At 44.0% G+C, this 25,917-nt stretch overlaps 1 protein-coding gene across 2 annotated transcripts in view; it reads left to right on the forward strand.

The window, feature by feature from the left end:
- sgcd (sarcoglycan, delta (dystrophin-associated glycoprotein)) overlaps positions 1–25,917 on the forward strand; it is a 426,694-nt gene that overhangs the window by 367,211 nt on the left and 33,566 nt on the right. For both annotated transcript variants that reach the window (XM_079565997.1, XM_079565996.1), the window contains 2 exons: positions 2,309–2,396; positions 8,370–8,489. In XM_079565997.1, coding sequence (XP_079422123.1) covers positions 2,309–2,396; positions 8,370–8,489 — 208 coding nt within the window. The remainder of the gene's footprint in view (positions 1–2,308; positions 2,397–8,369; positions 8,490–25,917) is intronic.

Consider the following 25,917-nt stretch of genomic DNA (forward strand, 5'->3'; position numbering starts at 1 on the left):
CTCTTCTGTAAAGAAGCAGAGTCTGGCTGGCGAGACTATACAGAAATTGATAATTGAATATGAAAATACACTGCTCACAAAAACTTAGGGTACACTCAAAAAACACAATGTAACTCCAAGTCAATCAAATTTCTGGGATATCAGACTGTCCACTTAGGAAGCCACGCTTATTGTGAATCAGTTTCACTTGGTGTTGTGGAAATTAAACAGACACAGGTGGAAATGAGAGGCAATTAGCAAGATCACTCCAAAAGAGGAATGGTTTTGCAGGTGGTGACCTCAGACCATTTCCCTGTCTTCATCCTTTGCACCGTATTTTTGGAACACTTTTGCATTTGTCCAGTGTTCTCACCACTAGAGGCATCATGAGGAGCATCTACAACCCACAGAAGTCGCTCAGGGAGTGATGCTCATCCAAAATGGCACGTCCATTCGTGCTGTGGCAAGAAGGTTTGCTGTGTCTCCCAGCGCAGTGTCCAGAGCATGGAGGAGATACCAGGAGACAGGCCAGTACACCAGGAGACCTGGGGGGGGCCGGCCGAGGTCAACAACCCAGCAGCAGGACCGCTATCTGCTCATTTGTGCACGGAGATACAGGAGAAGCACTGCCCAAGCCCTACAAAATGACCTCCAGAGGGCCACAAATGTGCATGTTGGTCCTCAAACGGTCAGAAACCGACTCCATGAGGGCGGTATGAGGGCCCGACGTCCACAAGTTGGGCCGGTGCTTACTGCCCAACACCGTGCAGCCCGATTGGCATTTGCCCGAGAACACAGCGATTGGCAGATTGGCCAATGGTGCCTGTGCTCTTCACGGATGAGAGCAGGTTCACCCTGAGCACATGTGACAGACGTGACAGAGTCTGGAGACGCCCTGGAGAACGTTCTGCTGCTGCAACATCATCCAGCATGAGCGGTTTGGAGGCTGGGGAGGCATTTCATTGGAGGGCCGCACAGCCCTCCATGTGCGAGCCAGAGGTTCCCTGACTGGCATTGGGGACCGGGATGAGATCCTCAGACCTATTGTAAGACCATATGCTGGTGCTGTGGGCCCTGGGTTCCTTCTGATGCCTGATAATGCCAGGGCACATGTGGCAAGAGTGTGTCAGCAGGTCCTGCATGATGAAGGTATTGATGTTCTGGACTGGCCTGCCCGTTCCCCAGACTTAAATCCAATAGAGCACATCTGGGACATCATGTCTCGGTCCATCCATCAACGCCACGTCGCACCACAGACTGTCCAGGAGCTGACTGATGCTCTGATCCAGGTCTGGGAGGAGATCCCTCAGGAGGACATCCGTGGTCTCATCAGGAGCTGCCCAGGCGTTGTAGGGAGTGCATTCAGGCACGTGGAGGCCACACACACTACTGAGGATGATACAGACTCGTTTGGAGAAATTTCTACAGAATTTGGATCGACCAGTGACCTGATTTGTCACTTTGATTTTGACTATAATTTTGGATCCAGACCTCCAGGGGCTGAGAATTTGATTTCCATTTATCATTCTTATGTTATTTTGTTCTCAACACATTGCCCTACACTATGAATAAAGATTTTCATCCGAAAAATCAAATTGATTGACATTTAGGATGTGTTTTTTGAGTGTGCCCTAAGTTTTTGTGAGCAGTGTATAACAACACAAAAATTGCCTTTTTTGTGTCCAGAACCTCTTCCATACACACAGAAAGTTGTATACATTTACACAGCATCATTCAGTCGCTAGAACACTTTTAATACTGCATTAAGTTAGACCTGATCACGGTTGCTAAGCATGTGTTAACATTTTAGGCAAAAACCCCTGTAACATAGCTATTTTTACACTCTAAGGTGTGGCTGCCAGTTTGAGTCATTCCTGTCTCCTCTCTGTGACAGTCAAAAAGAGAAAAGCAGGAGCAGTTAGTAGCTTTATAACTTCAAGTCACGTTCAGTTTGACATCATTTGTGTTGGAAAAAAGATCCAATATGGCGGTGGGTGGTGTTTTAGCTCCAAAGATTGTCATTTCAATTCGTCTGTCCATTGTTTCCTTACACCCACACACCTTTCTCCCTAACGGCCGATAATGACTTGGATAAAAACCCTTCTCTGCAGTAGAAAAACTCCTGTGCGACCGAGAGCCTACACAAACATGCAAACCTCATGTTGCAGCATTTCATATTCCAATATCTCTTCTGTTTCTATGTGTGTGGAGAGTGTGCGCTCTAAACCAAACCTCAAATCGGATTGTTATTGCGAAAACACTGTTTCCTCCGCCCGTGATCGTGTCTGTTTTCTTTCTCATTTCGTGTTTTGTTTCTTGTTCCCCCCAGGGCCGTCCGTTGTACCTGCAGTCGTCCAGAAACGTCTCCGTCAATATCTACAACAGCAACAACCAGCTGCTCACTCAGCTCGTCACAGGTGGGTCTCTCCCGGCCAAATGCGAGTGCCAAACAGGCAGGAAGTCTCTGGCAAAATCTTTCACGTGGCATGAACAAAGAAAAAAAAACATCACACACATTAATGCAGTCTATTTATCATCCTCATTATTATCTTCTGTTACCCAATGAAAGTGAAGTCTTTCAGAAGAAGCAGTTTTTCAAAATTGGTTTGTGGGTCTTGGGACCAGACGATGGCTTGTTTCTCATAATGGACTATGGCCAAATCGAAATTTTTGAAAAGGAGTGAGTACATTTTAAATTATGCAAAATCGACTTTTTCAAGCTTTGCACCAATTATGGCATTCCCTCATTAAAAACATGCCTGAAGTGTTGCCATGGCACAACTCCTAGGAACGCCCCCACCTCCTGGAGACGCCCCCGAGCTTTCGTCACCAGCCGAGTAACCGACCACTGCTCCTCAGCAGAACCCCCTCCCCACTGATGCCACAGACAGCGTGTGGAGGGGGCGTGTCGGAAAGGGTCAGAGGTTCTTAAAGAGACAGAGGCCTATTTCAAGACATTCACTACAGCCATTTTGAGAGAGCAATTTTATACATGGCAGTTATTTTAATTTACTGCATTTACAGACCAACAGAAGGTTTGGTCATCATTGTAGTGTGATATAGACTGGTGCTATGTGGCTGAAAAAAGCATAATACCCCCTCTTTAAACTGGGGCTGGGGTAAGTTGTGGTCAAAAAAAAATACGATCGGGCCAAAAACACAGGATCGGGTATTGATTCCAAATATCCAATACTAAAGTGATTCCTGATTTGGTTCTCACTATTTCATAAACACAACTTCCACCAACTTTAGTGAACATGGACATGCTCTACCTCATTGTGTAGCTCTGAACCTGCAGTCATTTTGATTTGACCTTTTTTTTAACCACACTGTAAATTCCAACTCATTGCGCTTACTTGGGATAAGTTGTAAACTAAGCATCGGTGTTGGAAGTGGCACCTTTCGTCAACACTCATTCCAAATATAACACATTTCTAACACCCCAGTTCTTCACAGACGATCAGCACGTTTCACAACTTTCATGGAGCATATTTTCTTTTGCAAACATCCGCTTTTACACGACACCAAAGGAGGACGTCAACAGAACCCTCGCGCTTATTTTTGTTGGTAGAATGAACTGACGGCAGATCTCTCCGGTCCATGTCTTTCCGCTTAAGCACTGACGGTGAGACAGGCGACATGATGTTTTTTTTGTTTTTTTTTCCTCCACTAAACAACCTCTGACTTTTCCCTTCTCCTCCGCTCGCTCGCTCTTTTCCCACATAAAGACTGACAGAATCGATCAAGCTTGTGTCGCCGTGGGAGACCGGAACACACTCTCGCACGCGCACTCGTCCATTTCTGACTTTTCTCGTTTGCTCCGACGTCGGTGCAGCCGTGTTCGTCATTTTCTTCAGTCGAGAAGGGGTCGCGGGGTTGAGCTGGTGCTTTTGTCCCGGAGCACAAACCGGTCGTGTTAGATGAGACTTGATTCCCGCCGATGTTGCGGTTATTTCCTTGTGGGTGGAGTAGCTTATTTACCCCAGAGTAACGTTACTTTGAAGCCATTTTTGTTTTCTTTTCAAAGTTTGTTTTCGTCCCCGATGCACTCTTGAGACTGCACAGTATTTGGAGAAAGTTGTACTTGAGTACTTCTCGCTGGCTGTGCTTTCATGGTCAGAGAAATCAGAGAAATAATCTTTCACCCAAGAAATCGGATACACCAAAACCGCAGGTGTACATGTGTCGCCACACCGAAATACACAATAAATAATGAAGCTTTGTAAAAAACATGGTTTATTCAAAGTTAATCGGAAAAAAATCTTCAGAACCGTGGCCTGTAGAGTTTTTAATGCATGACTGCATTTTAATTGGCAACAAACTGGACCAGTGTTAAAGGAACAGGCCACCGTTTTTCCATACTGAGGTATGTTCTTACCAGAGCTTAGACGAGTTGAAGTGTAACTGTCTGATCTTTGTCCGTGCGCTCAGTCACGCAAAACGACCAAAGATGTTGTTAGCGTTCAGCCTTTCCCAGCGCAGATATAGCTCCAACCTGGGGTGAAGTTATCTCACTTTACTGCACGGATGGCGAAGTGCTCCTAAGGTACTATTACGCCTTATAATATAGTGCCTTATTATCCGCTTAGAAAATGTTTAATTTTGTGTAACTAGACTTGGATCGTGTAAAGCAGGAGTAGGCAACGTCAGGCCCCGGGGCCAAAACCTGGCCCTCCAGCATAGAAGCTTTGCCCCACAAGATGATTTTGAGAAATAACTTTACACAAATCCGGGACATCAGGCCTGTTAATCTCACAACCCCCATGTGAACCGGACACATTTTCTCCAGTTTGGCTTTACCCAAATCTAAATGCTTGAAAAAAGTGCCCATGTAGCACATGCACAAAGACCAGACAGGCACACATCAACTCATCTAAGCTAAGGTAAGAACATATCACAGTATGGAAAAACGGTGGCCTGTTCCTTTCATTTTGACAACATATTTAATTTATTTTATTTTATATTTGGGGTTAGGTGCTCATAAGCTTCTTACTTCAGCCCACTCCTTTTGAGCAGAATGTATACTGCTCAAATAAAACAAATAAACTAAACTAAACTAAACTCATTTTTAAAAATAATTCTCTTCTAGTTTTGTCGACAAAAATTGCATGTGAATTGAGGCGGCTAAATTCAAGATTAATTTGGTCAACTGTCCATTTATAATATTCTATATAATCATATTTAATCAAGGTCCACTGCTTCGTGGAGCTTCACATCATCAATAGTGAAGTTATCAATCCAAAACAAGCTTCCAAATGACTTTCTGGCCACTTTCTACTATAATAGCATTTGCTTTTCAAATGATACATTGATCTTTTTCTGTTTCAAATCCGCTTAAATACATGTAGGACACTTCCAAGGATGGCATTGAAGTGGTCTAGGAAGGACGGATCTGCCATTGAGAAACAGACCATGTTTGGACTTAGAGACCGTGGGTTCCTGTGGCGCCAAACCTCCTGTGCACAAAAGCTCAGAGAATTAGAAACCTAAAGATCCAGGGTTAAAGCCCGGCTTGTGCCGTGAAAAACAACCAGAATCAATGGGCTGGTGTGTTAAAGCCCTTCTCTTTCATCCCCCTGCAGCAGGTCTGGGAAGTACATCACTGCACACGGATTGTTTTCTGTCTGTGAAATATTTGAGTCTGCTTCACTGTATGTCCCTGACTAATCTCACTGTAAACTTTTTGATGAATCTTTTCCCTAATCTTTTCCCACCAACTTCAGTGCTCCATTCCTCTGTCAATAAACACTATATAAAGACTGGGACATAGATGAATGTCCTCTATGATGACTGATTTATTTTATCTATTTAAATTTCTCTTGGGCATACTGAGATATAGAATTTCCATATTGCTCCAGTGTGAAATGAGTGAGTCACACTTTTACAAATCTCTTGTCAACAATAAACAACGTTTCTCTGGAACCAAATAAGCTGGAGCGGAAACTCCCATATCACATCCAGACTCCCAAGCTGACCTTGGCCCGCAGGTTTGGTCAGATTATCTTATCTAATTATTTCACAATCAGTGTTGCTTTCTTGCAATCTAGTAAGTTTTTGGTCATTCCTGATCAAAAAGAGACATACCATGATGATTTAAAGTTGATACATTTTGCCTCCAAACGTCCTCATGCAGCTCCTCGTGCATTCTTTCTTCACGCAAAAAAAGGCATCAAAGCGAGAGCAGTTTGGCTCGAGTCCGGCCGCCTTCACACCACCCCCGCTTCGACCCAGAGTTCGAGTCAAGCCGGTCCGAGATCACCCGTTTCAGCCGGACTCGGTGCGGCTCATTGATCAAACTAGGACTTTATCTCTCTTTTCGTCAATTAAATGCAGTCGCGGTATGAACACAGAAAGCACGATAATGTGTGACGAATGTGCAGATGGCGCTGTTAATAAATAATCTCAAAGCGACGCTCAAAGAATGAGGAGAGCGTGTTCGCAAAGAGGACATTTCTGCCTATTGTGGTGTCATCTGTCTGTCAGAAGCTTAGTACAGCCTGTCAACCTTCATCCCAGATTCCACTACTTATTTCCAGCACTGATCAACCAAAATGAATTTGTTGAGATACTAATTATGACTTTTTAAAAAAAATGAAACTGACAAAAATGACTCATGACTCACGACCAAACAAACCTGGCCTTTCCCTCTTCCAGAACATAAAAGCTTTGACTTTAACTTTTCCACATATATAGTATTGTCATTACCACTTCACTGGAGTAAAACTATGATTACTACTTACCACAGACATCACCCCATTCAGCTAAACAAGAAGCTATAATTATGAGTCACATGCTCTTAACTTTAAATTGCTTTACTTTCTTTCAATATGCAACAGTTTGTGAGAAGCATAAAACTGGCAAATGTCAATATGCGTATTTTCTAAAAAAAAAAGTAATTATATCATTAGTTAGAGAATGGCTAAAGATGCTTAGACAGTAATTACAAAGACAAGGGACTCACGAACAAGTGGCGAGCTTGTGCTCATCGATTCATGCGAACGACAATTTAACGGCCTTGTTTTGACAGATGGATGTAGTAATTTTAGCTCGGCTGTAATTGCTGTCAGCCACACTGAATGAAATCATTAGTTTTATCTACGAAAACATTGTGTTATTTTCACTGTCATGAATCTTCGTCTAATATGTGCTGTAAGGTTATTTGAAAATTACTTTCTTTTCCAATCAAGGTGCGATCCTGGTGCATTTTGTTAACAAGAAAAATAAGATGTCCGCGTTGTGGGTTTTTTGTCAACGAAGACAATAAAGTAACCATTTCGTTGACGCACCTTTCATCCAGGACGACGGCGAAACGGTGACGGACTGAAAGTGGCTCTTTGGTGACTAAAATGTGACGAGAGGGAAATGTTAGAAAGTGGTCCATCAGACGTCAACCTTCATCACAATTTCCCAATACCAGTTGACCGAAATTAATCTGTTGAATAGTCATGCTTTTAATAAACGTTCTTTTTGGTTTAATGAATCTGACTGAAACTAGACTAAAACCTTTTGGAGTTTTTGTTGACTAAAACAAGACCAAAACTATCTGTCTTGTTTTATTCGAAAATTAGTTAAGAAGTTTCAGCGTAGATTCAACCTGAAAGACCTCCCTGCAGGACTCATTCTTTACGTCACCACTCATCCAAACATAGCCCCAACTCAAGCAACACCTTTGCAACAGCAAATCACCGCAGCTGCATGTTCCTGCTTCAGCCGATCATTGCCCAGGATTCCTCTCTTAAGCCCCTTCGTGTGCTGCAACCCTCCTCCGCCCCTCCACCGCCTGGCCTCGCTCCTCTCATCACCGAGACTTGTTATATCCACTGGCCGCCCAGATTACATCCTCTACCACCAGTGTTCAGGACCCCAGGGCCAAATGACTCCGTCAATCATTCATCATGCCTGTGTATTTCCCACCATGTTAGGGTTTGGGTTAGTTATGCATATTGATGGAAGAGCTAACAGCCTTCATACCAGTGTGATATCTCATTTCAAAGCCAAGACCTTCTAGCCTCTCAAACCATGTGTAAGATCTGTCTGTCTTACCCTTGACCCTAAACCTAACCCTAACTTCCTGATCAGGGGTGACAGCAAGTAACAGGTTCATTCACTGACTTCTGCCAGGGTCTGAGCCCCACAGATGATTCATGTCAAGACTCTTCTGAGTCTTTTCAGGTTGAATTTGTCTTAGCCACAATTTAGTCATTTCCATATGTCACACAGAAATGATTAAAATGTGACTAAAAGGCATTTTTTCTCTAAAAGCCTAAAACTAAGAGGGTGAAGGGAGACAACTGGCCAAAAATCTTTTAAAAATGACCGTTGCATGAAACTCGATGTCGTCACCTGCCGCGTCTCGCCCCGAAAGTCTGATGCTATCTTTTTCTCTTCAGGTTCGAGCGGACTCAAAGCGCGGGGGAAAGCGTTTGAAGTCAAGTCGACGTCGGGGAAGCTGCTGTTCTCGGCGGACGAAGACGAGGTGGTGGTGGGCGCAGACAGGCTCCGGGTCATGGGTGAGTGACCAGTGCGGGCTAAAAATACACATTCATAAAAGAGACGGCACACGAGAGGCTGCACCTGCGCTCTGGGAATGGGAAGCAGACTCACAAACTCGGCACAGTCGGTCTGATGGAGGAGTGGTGATAGCCGGATTCTGCAGAACAAAAAAAAGTCGCCAACTGGATGTAAATAACTGCTGGCCGGGTCTCGGTTCAGCAACATTAAGAGCCCAAAGAATGAGATCTGCTGACAACCTGAACATCAGACACATGACTGACTGATGGGTCCGGGCAGAAACCAAGTGCTTCCAATAACACGTATCAGTTATTTATATTACATATCACTTGTTTACATGGGTTACGCTCGAACAACGGCGATGAATGAACCGCTGTGAAGTCTTGAAAATAGTTCAAAGTGCGTAGAAAGCTTTTCATCTGAGGATGCGGCGCCTTTTTAAGAAAAGTCACTTCAAGTACAGGTGAACATTTAGGTCTATAAAATAAAATAAAACTGTTGCAGAGAGAGGGAAAGTGTGGCACATTTTTTGCAGGTTAATAGTGAGTTGGCAACAGACAGGAATTTCCTTGTTCAGACTGAAGCAGGATCCTGACAATAGTTGCTCTTTATCAGCTCCTCTTGGGGTCGGCCCATTGGTCCGACGACCCATTAGTCCGACGACCCATTATTCTGAAAATGTATAAGTAAAACTGAAATTGCCCTTCCCAAAATGAGGTTCAGGCAAGAGTCCACTGACCTTAAGGTTAGGGCCAATGGTCGTATATGGCTCTCTCATCCACAACACAACTGGGTTAAACATTTCAGACTAATGGCACCTCTGCTCAATGGTAAATTTCGGAATAATGAGGCGTTGGACTAATGGGCTGTCGGACCAATGACATGGCACCCTCCCAACATAGTTAACTGCGGTCTCTTTAAGGGCTTTTCCACCAAGGTGCTGGTTCTGGGCTGGTTCTGGGTTGGTTCAGAGCTGGTTCTGGTGCCGGCTTGGTTCCACACTGACTTGGTTTTCCACCAAAATGAGAGCTGTGCCTATTGTCATAGCAACGCTTTGGGAAGTCAACATAAAACATGGATAGTAACATCTTACTACAGCCACTTCTGGTTATAAAATACAGACAAATAAGTTTATGTTTCAGTCACAGCAGCCGTTAACATTTTGATTTCTTCTTTCTAACTGTTCCCTCTTGTTTTAGCTGAAGAGCATAAAGCAAAGCAACAGTTAGTTTCCTCCACAGAGACTGTTTTGGCTTCTCCAGGAAGTTCTAAGCACAAACTAACTAATATTGATTGTTTGTTGGAGGAGAGAGCCACGCCCCCAGCCGCTGACATCACTGGTGCTCGTTTCTTGGTCCAGCCTTTAATTGGTTCCCAACCAGCACCAGATTTTGGAACTAAGAGCCAGCGTTTTTTCAGTGGAAAACGAAAGAACCGGTTCTGAAACTGGAACTGGCCCAGAACCAGCACCAGCACCAGCTTGGTGGAAAAGGGCTTTTTGTGTGTCAGGCGTCAGAGACCCGACTGTGTCACTGCAGAAGTGCAAAAAAACCTGTGTGATTTCCTCGCTGGATTCAGCAGATCCGAATCGTGACGTGGAGTTCCATTCTTGATCTCAACTTCGTACCATTTGTCTCTTGTTTGACGCACGCAACCATAAGTTTTGTCTATTCTCGTGAAAAGGGTGTTCACCTGCCAGTGTGTTATAAAATGTAAGTCCTGGATTGTTGGAACTCCTAGCCCTAACCCTCAATCAAATCCTCATAGCGGTAAAGCATTTCTTCCCCCTCAAAACGGAGATACTGTATCTGCTTTTGGATATGAACTCTTAATCTGCTCCCCAACGAAACATTCTCCACGTTTTCCTCTGCGTTCACGTGGGTTCGCTCCCGATGTCATGCCGTCAGTACAGTCTGCTCCAGGCAAAATCCGATAGCCCAAACTTCAGGGACATGGTCTGAAAGCAAAAGTTTGCGGATCAAGCCAAAAGTAATAGAGCACTCGTCAAACTCTACAGTACATCCAGACCTTGGCGTGCCAGAAGCGCTCCAGTGCTAAAAATCCCAAAGGAAAACTCTTTTACCAGGTTATTTCTAAATAACTATAGGAAAATGAACGGAACTGAACCAGAGTGGGTTTGGTTTAGATCCATAGCCCTTTGAAGCATTTGCATTGTGGTGCTCTTTGCCTCTTTGCCAATTTTTTGAAACTGTATGACAAAATACAGTTCCATAATGTGGTACCTATAGCCGACTTCACTGGATTAAGTTTGGGTGTGCACGTTTGTGGCCACTTTAAGTCTTATCGTGTAGCTGTTGCCAGAAACATTGCCTTGATGATTGTCCACAGGGCTTCAAGTCAAGTCAATACTTGGGCCTGTAAACACATTTGCTTCTTCCTAATTGGAAACGTGTCATGAGCGGTTCAAAGCCAGTTTTGATCCCAAAATGTTTTCCTCTAGTCTCCACATCCCCATCTTTAGGCGAGTTAAGTGTCTGTTTAAGCAGCTGTGTTTTTATTACCGTCTGATTTTCCGTTTTAAGTTGCAACTCAATGGCTTCACCTGCTCCTTGTCAGAAAACTGCACGGCGTTTGCTTTTGTTTTCGCTGCCAGAATAAATGGCAATAAAGCTATTTGATTTGTGATCCGTAAAGACCGTCGTGGTGTCAGGTATTCTCAGCCTTCAATTGTGAAAGTTTTTTTGCAATTTCGCATTGTCACAACTCAAAGTCCACACAAGTACGAGCATAGATGTTGCTTGTGAAAGTTTCCGTTCCCTCAGCGGTGAGTAAAACGTGAAGGTCGCGCGCCTGCTCTGCGTTTGTAAGTCAGTGGGTCGAAGCGCGTCCCGGGACATGTGCGCGGGACTAACCCCAAACTCGCTCGCTCGCTGTTGGAGTAATGTTGGTGCGCTGGAGCAGGGCGAGCGTGCGCTGTGTGTGCGCGTGGAAACCCCCAGGGGGAAAAGAGGGAGCGAGGGCGGCCTGATAAATGCAACAAAGCAGGCCTAAGTGGACAGGGCCGAGGTATTTAAAGTTTAAAGCTACATGGACCCGCTGGGACCGAACACAGTCACCTTCATACTGAACAAGTCTGCTGCTGCTGCTGCTGCTGACGGAGAATACAGACGCACAAGGGTAAAGGCAGAGGAATCCATGAACCGAATATGCTCTTTAACAATCACTGGTTTGAATCAGATCTTTTTCTGGTTTACACAGCCGACATTGGCCCAGTGGTTCGTGCTAATGTCCAATATGTTTTACTGAGGCGACCTTGATTGCATAGAAAGGCACCAAACAAATAAAATGCATTATTACTATTAATTCCAGTTCCTGGCACATACCGTTGTTGAGTCCTTGACGAATACATTCACCACACACAATTCATGCGCAAGGCAATTCAATGTGCTTCGCAGTTACATAAAATTACAAGAAGTTTTATAAATTCAATCCAAAAAACATCAAAATAATCATTAACTGACTACATTAAAAGTGGAGAGAAGCGGATAATATGCTTTCAGTGTCATATGCAGCTAAAAAGAACTGTTTACAGCCTTTGTCAGAGTCGAGGCCTGTCTCACATCTTCAAGAACATTCCAGATTTTAGCTGCATAAAACTGAAACACAATCTAACCATGTTTAGTCCTTACTCTGGGGTCAGTAAGAGACCACACCCTGAGAGCTGAGATGGTTGATATGGCTCTAACATGCTCTAATATGGTCGTATTTCCTGGTTCTAGTCAGGACTCGCAGCAGCGTTCTGGATGTACTATAGCTGTAGATTGTGGCCAGTGAGTAGCCGTTACAGTAGTCTAACCAGTTGGACACAAATGTATGGTCTCCAAAAGGTGCGTTCGCACTGAACTGGTCAAATAGCGATACCGCTTCTATTTGGTCACTTGAAACAGGCGATGACATCACAGCACCAGTGTCGTATCTATTGTCCATAATCTACTGACCTTATGAGTTTTACTCCGCTCCTCTTTGCTTCACTGCGGTCCATGAGCCACAGGTGACAACGGCAGAGTTGGCCTCCAGTCTGTGTTTTGGGACTAACAGTAAAACTGACAGGTTTTTCTGCTTTAGTCCCGTTAAGTCTGAAGAATAAACGCACCTCTTCATCACTTCTGGACAACGTAAATCCATGAATCTGTTTACATTGTTTACATTCCACAAAAGTGTACTGCACATGTGCTATCTACATCTTGTTCTATTCTCTGTGGTAGCGTCACAGCGCCTCACACAGGCCCGGCAGATGAATCGCAGTGTTTTTACAGACAGACTTCATGTGGATATAGTATTAGTCTGGTTTAAACACTACCTCAGAACTTCGCAATGTTTTCCAGATGATAAAAAGCTGCTGATGTTATTGCTTTGATGTGTCTAAACTAGAAAAACACATGACTAAAGCATGAGTGAAATGATCGCCAATAAAAACAGTATCAATAAAGTAACAGCACCCAAACCAATACACCGAAAACTATGCTGTCTTTTTTCTAAATAAAAACCCACAAATGCAAGCTGCTGCATCTTACCTAATCCTCCGCTCTCGGGACTTCGCTCAGTCCCCAGAGCGGAGGGAGAACTCTGACTGAGTCGAGCAGCGACACTCGCTTGGGCACGGCAGTCTCTGTTTGCCATTCACAATGAGTCGGTATCAGATTGGATTCCAAAAAATGGGGTGGAAACAAACCTAGTTCCATATCCAGGAATTCTATTTTCGTCCCCAGAAATGTTAAGCATTCAAGGATGTAGTTTGATAAAGCGTTCTCGACATGTTTCAATGGTTGGACTGCCCGGTTTTGTGAGAAGCTGGTACCTCATCAAAAGAAATACAGAAAACAAGGGCTGCACAGTATTGCCAAATTATTTGTAACACAATATTAGGGGTTCAATAAGAAAGGATGAGCATCTTTAAATTTTTTCCCAATAATAGTAGTTGATTTATGATACCGGTACCTGAACGATACTTTTTTACCATACCTCCACGCTGTCAGAACCCAAGACAGTTCTCAAACATTGTAGTGTTTTCCTTATATTGCACAGCCCTATTGAATACCAACTTCAGTTCCACTAATACGGCCTGGAGTATAGTATATTCCAGTCTTTGAGAGCACTGTTATCCAAAGAGAGTATTTTAAGCCTCCGCTGATTTATTCCGATGGAGCTCAACTGTTTCGGCAATTTGTTCAAACTGGAAGTGCTCAGCTCCTCGAGAGTCTTTGACAGATGGAGCAAATCCGGCCAAAACCGTAGAACTCTGCTCCAAACGGGATTAGAAACTTTAAATTTCAATAAAGCCGGCTGAAGGAGAGATCGGGGAGGCCCCTTTATGGTCTCGGCGCAGACAAATGAGTCCAGCTAGAAACTCGCGTGGGAATAATTTAGACTGGACTTTTCCCCCCATAAAGAGGAAAAGAGCAACAGAATATGGTCTCCTTCACTCACCTTGCGCCTGTGTGTGCTGGGTCTAAAAGCAGAATGAGTGAACTGCAGGTCAGTGGCTTTGGGCGTGCAAAATCAGAGGAGCCTAAGGAGACATTAGCGGGATATGAAAAACTAGAGGCTGCTCAGTTGAAGAGAAGTGACCTTTGGATATCAAGCTGGACTGTGATGTTTTCTCTGCTGCGCGGTTGTGTTTGTGGAGTCATGACTCAACAGTGATATCTGGACGATGCCTGTTCGACCCATAGACTAATAAAAGATAAAGGGCTGTCTGTCACGCCTCCCCATTTACAGTGTGTCAATAATAGCTGCTGGAAGAGGATCCAATCTGCAGCGCGTGAAACCACATGATTGACAAAATGTGTACGCCCCTCAATGTGCTCACACAAGGAAACTCAATTATTAGAAACGATAATATTCTTTGAAGCCAGTATTCACCTAGTCCCACCCCGCCCACATTTGCCTCTTTTTGCTTTGTCTTGGCATTTCTGTTGTATTGACGCTTCCGGTAGAGCGCAGAAGAACGAGAGAAAATGTTCAGCACTAAAATCTGATGTTAAGGAGATTGATCTGTGTGTAAAATGTCCAATGTTCATTCGCACCAACAAGTCAACACTGCACCGTTTCTCTGTGCGGAATAAAATCGGCTTTGTTTTCATGTAGTAACTGATTTTATCTTGACTTCTCCAGTCCTATGTTAACTGTTTGGAGAAAAGGGGCGGGCACAATTCATGGCTATGCAAACCTCCGGTATAAGGTGAATAGTTTGCTTCGTGGACTCACTCTGAGCCTCTAGGGGGTGGTATCACAGCCAGTCCAGCACCATGAGGGGCATAAAACAGCTCCGTCCTCGCCCAGTGGGTCGCCCAGCTTTCATGCGTCAGAATGGACGGAGACCACATCCCACTGCCTCTTTAGTTCTGCAGGTGGCAGGTCCAACTGACTGAGGGACAGCTTCAGCCACTTGGCTGAACTCTCCCCTCTGTATAGCTTTGTTGATTACATGTTAGTTGTTCATTGTTGTTTTTTATACCAAAGGTGTGGGGAAAAATAACTTGCAAAAGCCAGATTGATATAACAGCAACATCAGTCCAGATAGGCCTCGGTCTGAAACATTCATGAAGAGGACAGACATAAGGAAGGATATTTGCTGCTGATTGGATTAAGTGCACCTCCTTTTATCACAGATCAGTCAACAACAGTGCACTAAAATATAACATTTTTTTGTTGTTCATTTTCACCGATAATAGTGCTCATGGCGTCGGTCTGAATCATTCGATTCACCTGTGGATCTGAGCCCGTTTCTGCTCGAGCCTTTCACAATGGATTTATTGTGAAACAGGAAATTCAGATCTCAGTAATTCTGCTCGCAACTTAAAGTGATAGTCTTGCAAAAGAGAGCCAAAAGTGAACTCTGAAGTCTTACCCCTCCCTCCCCTCCTGATTGGACCTGAAAGCCCCTTCAATATTGAAAAACTAAGGAGAGGAAGAAAGATTTCAAAAGTATAGGATCAAACTCCTCCCCCTTCTGATTTGACCTGTCAGTCCGGTTCACAGGAAAGCTCATTGGTCAAAGTGATGGCACTGGCGGTTCTGATTAGTGTCAGAGATCGACCAAGAGCGAGACATTAGAAAAATACAATCATATAATATGACCTATGTTACGTCAAATTGCAGTTCCAGGCGATCCGTTATACGCAATCAGTTAAATTTGCAAAACATTTCAACTTGCTTTCAGTTCTCTGCTTTGCATGCGGTTGACTTGACCAAGAAGTCTTTCGAGTTTATGGCATACAAACTGCAACTTTCAAACACGGTGCACTATTTTAAATCAGCAGAGATATTCAAATTGAAACGAAAGACCTCTGCTCCACTGCCGCTGTGATGGTTCATTTCTGGCCTGGCCTCTCTGGCCTGTTCAGAATGAGTTAGCGATGACCCCCTCAGACAAAACGCCCTCATCCCTCTCTCTGCCCCCCCCTGGCCTGTGCTCTAGACTCCGCAGACCTCGCCTAGACCCTCCCAGGACCTCCATCGCCCCGCTATTGCCCCCTGGTGCTGCGCGGCAGACCTTACATCACATCTTTGCCCCGCGGGTCAAGTGCACAGACGCTGATGAAATGTTTGCCCACAACAAACTCCGTTCTCCCGGGCCACGGCGAGTTTTATTCTGACTTTGTTACGGGCTATTTTGGGAGACACGGACGGAGGCAGTGTCTTTGTATCTTTTATCGAAAGAAGCAGATAGTGAAAAATGTGTTCTTGATATTAAAAAAATCAACAATAACATCGAAATTCTTTGTTTGGGCCAGCCAGCAAGAGTTCATTATCAACCATCCTTTGTGCTAATTCAACCAACTAATCACTTTCACAAAACCCCGCCCCCAAATGGTACTTGTCCAATCATAGTAACCGATTTAGCTGTCACGCTTTATGATCAAAATATTGTGCTTTTTGTCACGGTCCTAGCGATAACTGGCAGCAGCTGATTATAATTGGGACGTCTGTAGATTTAGCTAGCGTTGGCTAACGTTAGCGAACCGAAGCAATGCTCATATTGTGAAAAATATTACAAAAATAAGAGAGCGCCTACCCGGCAGTGTAAGAGCACGACTGGTCCACAAACCTGTGCTGGTTGCATTTAAGAAAGAGATTCCTGAGTTTTCGCTGATTTTGCGTGAGACCTATTTGCTTTAGTCTCAATAGTTGTCCTTTAAACTTCGTTAGATAGATTAATATCTTGAATGTATTCCTCTGCTGCAGATTGCAACCCCCTTTTGCCTCGATCAGGAGGATATCGCGCAGGTATTTCTCCAATAATAGTCACTAACTCAAGTCAATCCAGCTTCGGCATCAGAAAGTTTGATGGACCTATAGCAACAGTAACTAAGTGGGCGCGGCTTTTGCAAAAGGTCAATTGCTGAAAAGTTGAAACGTTTTGGAATAGTTGAAGAGATGTGTTGAACCAAAAGATGTCGGCTTGGTGTTGTACCAAAACATCTCAAAATCCTATTGGGACTGGCAGATTGCTTGATAGAAAGGGAAATATGAGTACTGACTCCCGTGAAGGCTGGCTCCCCTTTGCTGTGCGGCTGTTTCAAAAAAGAATACTGAATTGGCCAAGAAAATCTTAAAATGTAAACGTTTTCCAGTTTCTTTAAAAAAAGCCTTTTTTAAACCGCTCAGACCTGGATCAAACCATCCACGCTTTTATCAGTTTAAGAATTGACTATTGTAATGTAATTTATTTTGGAGTGCCCCAGTCCTGTCTTAATCGTCTTCATTTTGCGCAAATTGCGGCAGCGTGTTTTTGAACAAACACACCCAGATGTCAGCCGAGTCCTTTTTTACATTGGCTTCCAGAGTTGATTTTAAATTCCTCTTTACGTTTGTTTGGCCTTTTTAAATCCAGGCTTAAGACACATTTATTCAGACTGGCTTTTAACATTCAGTAGCACGACGACACTTTAGTACATCTTATATGTTTTATCTTACTGTTTTAATGTTTGGTTGTATGAATGTTTTTAATGGATTTTATGTGATTTTAAGGTAAAGCACTTTGGTCGCCTTGAGTGTTGTAAAGGCCTGTATAAATGAAATGTGATTGATTGATTGACTGATTGGTGTAGAGCCAACATTACAAGTCCAAAACTTTGGAGGTTCTTTGTCCGAGTGTGACCTCCTCTATGTGTTTATAACCAGCCTCAGTCTTAAGACCGTGTAGTAAATCCACTCTGTTCCTCCCAGCGCTGACTCTTTCTCCTTCTCTCTCTCCTGGAGGCGCACAAACAATCGAGCATTCAATGCTTTACGTCAAATGAAATCTCACTCAGGAAAGCAACCGCATCGTCCAGCAGCAGCTCGGGTTGGACTCTCTGCTGTCTGTCAGACGTCTTGGATGTGGATGTGCCTATTCAAGAAACATAACCCGACCCGGTGTAGGTCCCAAAGCTGCCTGGGTCCGACTGTAAACTATCTGCAACCAGTTCATTGAAATAAAATGAAAATTATGACTTACAACAGATGCTATCCATCTAAATAAGTCATATTTTCAAGCATTAAAACATATGGACTTTAAAGGAACAGGCCACCATTTTGGGTGAGATGTGTTCCTACCTGAGCTTAGGCGAGTTGATACGTACCTGTCTGGTCTTTGTGCGTGCCCGTGGTAGAGCTTGGTCGCTTCCAACTTCATCCCCGTTTGGAGCTATAGGGATATACTGGGAGAGGCCAAATGCTAACAACATCTTTGGTCTTTTTGCATGACTGAGAGCACACAGTTGTTCCACACTGAGATATGTTCTTACCCGAGTTTAGACGAGTTGATACGTACCTGTGCGCGCCCGTGGAAGAGCGTGGTCGCTTCCAACTTCACCCCCGTTTGGTGCCATAGGAATATGCTGGGGGAGGCCAAATGCTTATAACATCTTTGGTCTTTTTGCATGACTGAGGGCACACACAAAGACCAGACAGGTACGCATTAACTTGTCTAACCTCAGGTAAGAACATATCTCAGTATGGAAAAACGTTGGCCTGTTCCTTTAAAGTACTGTTATTGGGGGGTATGGGCGCTCTTATATTGAACCCAGCATAGATGACTACTTTGCAAATGTTTGCTTTGACAAAAACTCCTGGACGACTGAGAACTTATGGCATCTTTCAATTGCTGAGCTTTAACCCGGGCACTAGCTTAACTTTTGTGACTTTGAAGTAGTTTGAAGTCTTTTCCTTGTCACTTTCTGGCTAATACTTTATGTTGTGGGTCAGGTAACTTCATGAGATACAGACATAGAGGGGAAAAAAAAATGCCCTTAACCCATTTCGGGAGACTTCTCTATCCCAAAAATCCAGCATCTCGCGCTCCATCATGCTGTCCCCTCATCGCCTCAAACCGTCCTCACCTTAAAGTTTGTTGTCCTAATACATCAAGTCGTCCTCCTGATCTCATTCCTGATGTTTTTTTGACCCTCGCATCTTCCCAAGTACGCGTCCTCCATTCTGCCTCCCCATCGCCGTAAATCTGCGGCCCATGGTCAAAAAGCACATCCGGCGCTGTTTTCCAAAGACATTAGCGGCACTAGCATGTTAGCGCCGGCGTGTATACGGAAGAGCGGTGTAACATAATGGACCATCTGTGTGCAAACAGTTAGCGCTAATGTTGTTACAATGGTTTTCCACTACTAGAGGAGCAGTGGTACGGTGGAATAGAAGGTCAAATTAGATTTAAGGGGGAAAAAAACAAAAAAAAGATCCCAGAACTAATTAGGTAAACTGCTTTTCGGTTTAAGTCGCAGCTGGGCAGAGTTGAAGTAGCTCTGGGAACAGATTGCGTAAGCTCTTAGTCGTGCAGAAGTTGCTTAAGTAGTTGTCTGTACTTGATATTTAAAGTGAGGCTCGGGCGATCAAGAACCTAAAAAACATACCAGATATATGTTGGAAAATGGGGAATAATTTGGGAAGAAATGGGGAAAAAAAGAAGGAAAAAAAAAAGCGGGAAAATAGGGAAAAAATTGGAGAAAATTGGAGAAAAATAGGAAAAATATTAGCAATAAAATTAGGGAAAATAATTGAAAAAAAAACAAGAAAAAATTGGAGCAAAAATTAGAAAAAAAAATAGGAAAAAAGGGGCATACTTTGGGCATAAAATTTGAAAACAAAAATGGGGCAAAAACTGGGGGAAAATAATGTATTTGAGCTGAAACAACCAAGTCATTTGCTTTAATGCTGTCCGTGGACCAACAGCATCAAAAGATATATATATATATTTTTTGGTACCTGCCTTTGATACACATTTTTTTGATACCAGTAATACTAAACCATACTGGTATCGTTTCATAGTACCCAGCCTCAATCTGCAGCGAGACTGGCGTGGGTGAATGAAATAAAGGCAGCACAAGAGCCGTGTCCGAGGGCGAGCTGGGCCCATACATCAGCAGCGCTACAACGCTCCCCTCTCACCCTTGTCTCTGTTCTGGGCCTCCCCGAGTGACCAGATCCCGGACTGGGACCATGGAGCTGCAGAGAGTGGACCATTGTAGCCAACTGTCCTGTAGATTGTATGAAGTTTGGGAGAACTGAATTAGACAGGGTGTTGAAGTGTTACATGATGCTTACGGCTATCACAGATCTGACCGGCCCAAATGTACGTCGGCCACCTGGAGAACCCTCCATGGCGAGAGTTTCCTGATTGGCCGTTGCAACAGCAGCATCAATCAAATCACGAGCAACAATTGTAGGTATCAAATGTGTTTGTTAGTTCCGATTTGAAGCTTTTGAGGACCCGACTTGACAAGCATGGTCGCACTGACACAACACACACGAGGAGCACCGAGACAAATTATAGCTTTCGAGAAAGTCTTTTTCCGAGCCAGGCACAGGGAGAGGCAAATCGGGCTCAAAACTGGCCCAAAATCCTCTAGTCCTTGAGTGTGTCCCCAGCTTTACACTTTGACGCTGTTTTCTTACTGATGCAGATGGCGCTGTTGTGTGCTAGCTCCATTACTATCGATCAGGGTTTGGACATTGAATATTGTTTCGCAATGGATCGCAATGCTTTTTTGTTGTGACACGTGTATTGTCAATTGGGTCCGTCCTCCACTATCGCAATGTAACAATTGTATCGGAATCTGTATCGCAATACTTTTGATGCTCAACTCAGTCAAAGAAAAAAGATATACAAATGTTCTGACTTTAAATAAAAGAGGCACACTTTTCAAATGCTTCTGCTATTTGATTAAAAAAATGTTCTAATCAATATCAGACTAGGGCCGGGAAGTCTCATGCCCATTTCTAAAACAAAGTGTGAAGACTTGATTGCTATTTTTGCAAAGCACTACAGCTAAACAAATATGTGCCTGGACTCAGGTGTTGATCTTGTGGATATAGTAGTGGGGATGACTGTGCCAGGCTAGTAATCTGTACTTCACAATGAGGCCTGCTGCATTTTGGTCTGGGGCATGCAATTCTGTGTTATTGCCAACCCGGCCCGGCCCTCCATCACAGTCAGGAACGATAATGTGGCCCCCAGAGAAAAAATTTGTTCAGGTGTCAGGTCCACAGTGGGTCAACCTGACCCGCATGTTTTTGGAGGTCGGGGAAACTGTAGCACCCGGAGGAAACCCGGCTGGCTCCCTACAGTCTCCTCTGAAACGGTGCAGCGCCTCCTGGGTTTGTCCCTGTTTCAGAGCGTGGTGTCCTGCACTGGTCAGCCTCCACCATCTCCTTCCTCTTCCTCCTGCGCAGCTCCCTCCGCTCCACGACAGTCTGTCACCATCATCAGGGAAGAGCTTAGCTGTTTTATTCTCCAGTGGACGTCCATTAGCCAGACCCTCATATAACAACTACTGCTGTTTGCGACCCCCATAGAGCACGTTTTTCATGCACACGTTTGAGAGAATATAAATGCATTCTTCCAGATGGTGTATTACAGTATTAAACACATTTTTATTTATTTTTCAGCATTTTTTTTTTTAGCTCCAAAGCAGCAGCAGCATATATTATAACTGTAAGTGATTTCAGTCCGATGGGTTTCGTATTATTTGGAAGGCCTACCACGCAAACCAGCAGAAGCACACGGCCACTTCATTATGCATGTAAAGCAAAAGTGCACGTACATTAGCCTCTCGAACACGCTCGTTCTGTCAGAGTTCACTCCACTCTGGCACAGAACCCGCACTGAATCGCAAGCATTTGACTATTCTTTTGTCCTTTTTTTTTTTTTTTTTCACTTGTCTCTGTGTCATATTCGAGAATCATTAGCTCTCCATTTTTAGACTCTGACCTTTGTTGTTGCCCGAAACACGTCCACATCTTGTTCAGACCTTGTTGTGAACATCTGGGCTCCTCCTTTATTCATGGGTAAACACACCAGCCCCCCCCCCCCCTGTTATTGTGAAAATGTGGCACTTGCCCCGAAGCCGCCCTCATTTCGCTCGGATCCCGCCATATGGCTCTCTCATTACCGTCTCCACACACTCAGCATTTTTACTCCAAATAAACGCGGGGAAAAGTCAAACTGGAAAGGGTCCAAAAGATGAAATATGCTGCCGAGGTGTTTATCGGAGTTAATCTGAGCACAGCGTCCGGATATCAGAGTTTTGTTAACTTGGTGCTTCGGCGTAATTAGTTCATTTTTAGCTGACACCAGTCTCCGCGGACAGAGGCGAGACGACGAATTCGATTCCCGATTTTTTTGTCCGTTCTGTGTGGACTTTGCATGTTCTCCCACTGTCTGCGTGGGCTTCATCTGGAGGCTTTGGTGTAGTAGTATACAGGTGTGCTCAAAGGTTTACATACAGTGGACACAAAGGGGTTTGAATGGCCGCTAAAGGTAAGTGGTCTGTGTCTGTGCTGCACTGACGTTTCAGGTTTCTGAGTCATGAGGAAAGCAAGAGAATTGTCTGAGGATCTGCAAGAAAAGGCACTTATAAAACAGGTCGGGATGTAAAAAGACTGCCAAGGCACTAAGAAGCAGCAGTGTTCAAGCAGATAATGCAGGATTCTGTTGAAACCAAACCACAGTCAGGTCGACCAACAAACGTTTCAACAACAACTGGCAGGAAAATTGTGGATGCAAAGAAGAAACAAGAGATAACTTCAGCTGAAACACACTACTCTTAAAGAAAAAAAGAAGTGTTGTAGCTGTTTTTAAGATGCACAATAAGGAGGCACTTGATGAGAAATTGGCTGCATGGTTAAGTCGCCAGAAGAAAGCCATCACTTTGCAAATGCCACAAAGTATCCACTTACAATATGCCAAACAGCACAGAGACAAGACTCCACATTTCTGAAACAACGTCCTTTGGAGTGATGAAACCAAAAAGGACCATTTTGGCCACAACCATAAACGCTACATTTTGGAGGTGACACACCATAGACCGTCTCCTCCTCACTCCTCCCCGTTTGCCACAATGGCTACGCTAGAGGGGGAAATCATGGCGGATTTACAGACTCTCTCAGCCCAGCTCTGACGAAGCATGTTCCTAAAAAGGGCAAAAGGGCGGGATCTTCACTGTAGACTCCGCCCTTGTGTGACATGTATCCACGCAGCTCCAATGCTTAACAGTCATTAGTACAAGATTTCTACTTTTTTTTCTTTAATTGTAACTAACCCAGCGTTATCTCAGGAGGAATATTTAGTTGTAGAAAGTTTAAGAAAATTAGAAACCAGTCTATAAAGTTGTTTTTTTAACGTGTCTAAAGTGAAATGCATTCCAATGGGGGACTAGCTGCTACATCGAGGCACTACAGCAATGGCGGTCGTCTAGTGTCATCATCACAAAGCAGAGCTGCCAGTGGCCATTGTGAAACACAGAGATGGATCACTCATGTTTTGGGGATGTGTGAGCTACAGGGAACTTGGTCATGATTTATTTCAGGATGAATGCAGCATGTTTTTAAAGAATACTGGAGGGAAAGTGTCACTCATCAGCCTGGAAGCTGCACATGGGATGCACCTGGACGTTCCAACATGACAACGATGCAAAGCACAAGGCCATGTGGACCTCTCACTGGCTACAGCAGAATAAAGTGAAGGTTCTGGCCATCTCAGACTCCTGACATCAGTACCATTGAGCCACTCTGACATTTTTGGGGTATTATTTGAAGTTTTTGTTTGGCTTTTATATCAAATTTTCTGTGATTATGTTTTATGAAGGTGAAAGAGGGCGTGACAAGTTTATTTAGGGCATTTAGGACCAGTTTTAGTTCCCCGGCTCTCATCTCTCTGCAGAAACCCACCGACTGTTGTTACTCAGGGTCAGACTGAGCTTCAGGATGCTCCACTCAGACACATTTAACAAAAGCCAGACACGGAGCCCCGAGCGACCGCTGCAATTACTGACCCTCCCTGGAATACAAAGTCTCACTGACCGTCAGGAGGATGTTTTTAGTATAACTGGGCTCTCGGTAGTTAAAGGGACACACAGCATCACGCTTAACAATGTTGTACTGTTCTCTTGACATGTGCGTGGCTGAAGTAGTTTTTCCCTTAACATCCTAGTTTTAATGTCAAAGTAAAAAAGATCGACCAAACTCACCCTTTACGATGCTTGTTTTGTGACGTTTTGTCGAATATCGCTTCAGAGTTTTCTGGGGAATAATTACAACAGCGAGGCGCCCTCTTGTCTATTCATTCACAAATATTGACATGTTTGGTATCCACGTGTAGCACGAAAGGCTATTGAGATGCCACTGCAATCCAAACATGGTCATTTCCTTTCTGAGAGACATTCGCGGTTACAGACAAGAGAAATGTGAGGTTTTCTTTTCACTTTATCTCCACTTCGCTTCTACAAACTGTAAACATTTCAGTCTTGTAGTTAATCTTTTTTTGAATAGAGCCTCTCTATAAACAAGGCAACGTCTTTTTTTTTCCTTTAATTTTTATTCTCTACTGAATCTCCACTCTCTAGTACTACACTACCCCATACAGTTTACCTTTACCTCTACTATTTTATTTTACTATTTATTATCATTACTACATTCTTGTTGCTATAGTGACACCTTATTTCTCACCCTATGATTTGTTTGTCATGATTATTTATTCATTCAATCAATTATGATTTGTTTTCATCTATATCTCGCACCTACTGGGCCGCTGCAAGCCATTTTGGTGCCCTAAGCAAAAATGTTTAAGCCCCCCCAAAAAGAAAAAAACAAGAAAAAAAAAACAGGGTGGAGGGGTAGCTCATTATGATTAAACACACTTTAGAAACTTCATCAATAACATGTGTAGAATTAAATTAATTGAAATTAGATATGATACTTTGGTGCCCCTTCCCCTCGAGTTTCTCTGCTCCGCCCGTGCAGCTGCAGTGAACTTAAGCTCAGACGGGTCCTTCCCTCTCTCCATCCATCCATCCATCCATCCATCCATCCATTTTCTTCCACTTGTCCGTTGCCGGGTCATGGGGGCAGCTGTTGGAGTTGCCCAAATCACATTGCACCAGCCCCTTATGTCTCCTCCTGCAGGTGGTGGGTCCACGGAAGGACGGCCTCATGGTTCTCAGGCCTGTTGGTCTCTCATAAGGGGCTTCTGAACCGCTCTTTGTCTGACCCGTCACCTAGGACCTTTTTGCCATGGGAGACCCTACCAGGGGCACGAAGCCCCCGACACCAGAGCTCCCAGGATCATTCGAGTGCTCAAACCCCCCCACCACGTTAAGGTGGCGGTTCCAGGAGGATCCTTCCCTCTCTCCAGAAAACCAATGACACCAATGTTTTGTCAGGACATCTGAACTTAAGTTTGCAGCGAATTTACTACGTTTGTATGAACAGTAGGTGAAGACTCCTCACACGGCATGGAGATTCCTACGTGCACTGCATCATCGGTCACATAGGCTCAGTTAACAAAATTCTGGCCGTTTTTTGTCAGCTACGTTAATAAAACTGCGGCCGTTAAGTCACATCGGCCTCAATGCGGGGCCCTTCAGAACATGTGGTGGCCTACGTGCAGCACGTTATGAGTATAGGGAGCGGTGGCCCTGCACACCACAAATCCTAACAACATACACAACCCATCATGCTCCCAAGAATCAAATGTCTATCGGTTTGTCTGTCAGTTTAATCCCTTAGCCTCATATGTTTTTCCTTTGTCTATGTGCTGTATGAAAGCTTTGTTTTATGTGTCAATAAATAAAAAAGTATAAAAGATAATAATAAAACTAAAACTTTCTTCCCCCCCTATTTTTGTCAGTATTGCACAGCTAAAGTTTCAACTTGATATCTTTAAGCTTTTTGTTTTTTTTACCCTTAAATTCAAGTGGGTGAGCCTCAATCTTGTGTCTATTTCTTTAACAAACCTTGCGTTTGAATTTTGCCTGTGGGACAGAATGTGCTGACGGAGTTCTCAAAACCCCCAAAACGCGGTGTAAAAAGCCAATTTTGCTCAACACATCCAGCTCTGATTCAGCGTAATAGGACCTGCAGAAGCCTTGACAAGGGCCAGCGCCTTGGCGAAGGTCTTCTTTCTCTGCCATTCAT

The sequence above is a fragment of the Gobius niger genome (assembly GCF_951799975.1).
Source record: "Gobius niger genome assembly, chromosome: 11".
Taxonomy (NCBI): Eukaryota; Metazoa; Chordata; class Actinopteri; order Gobiiformes; family Gobiidae; genus Gobius; species Gobius niger.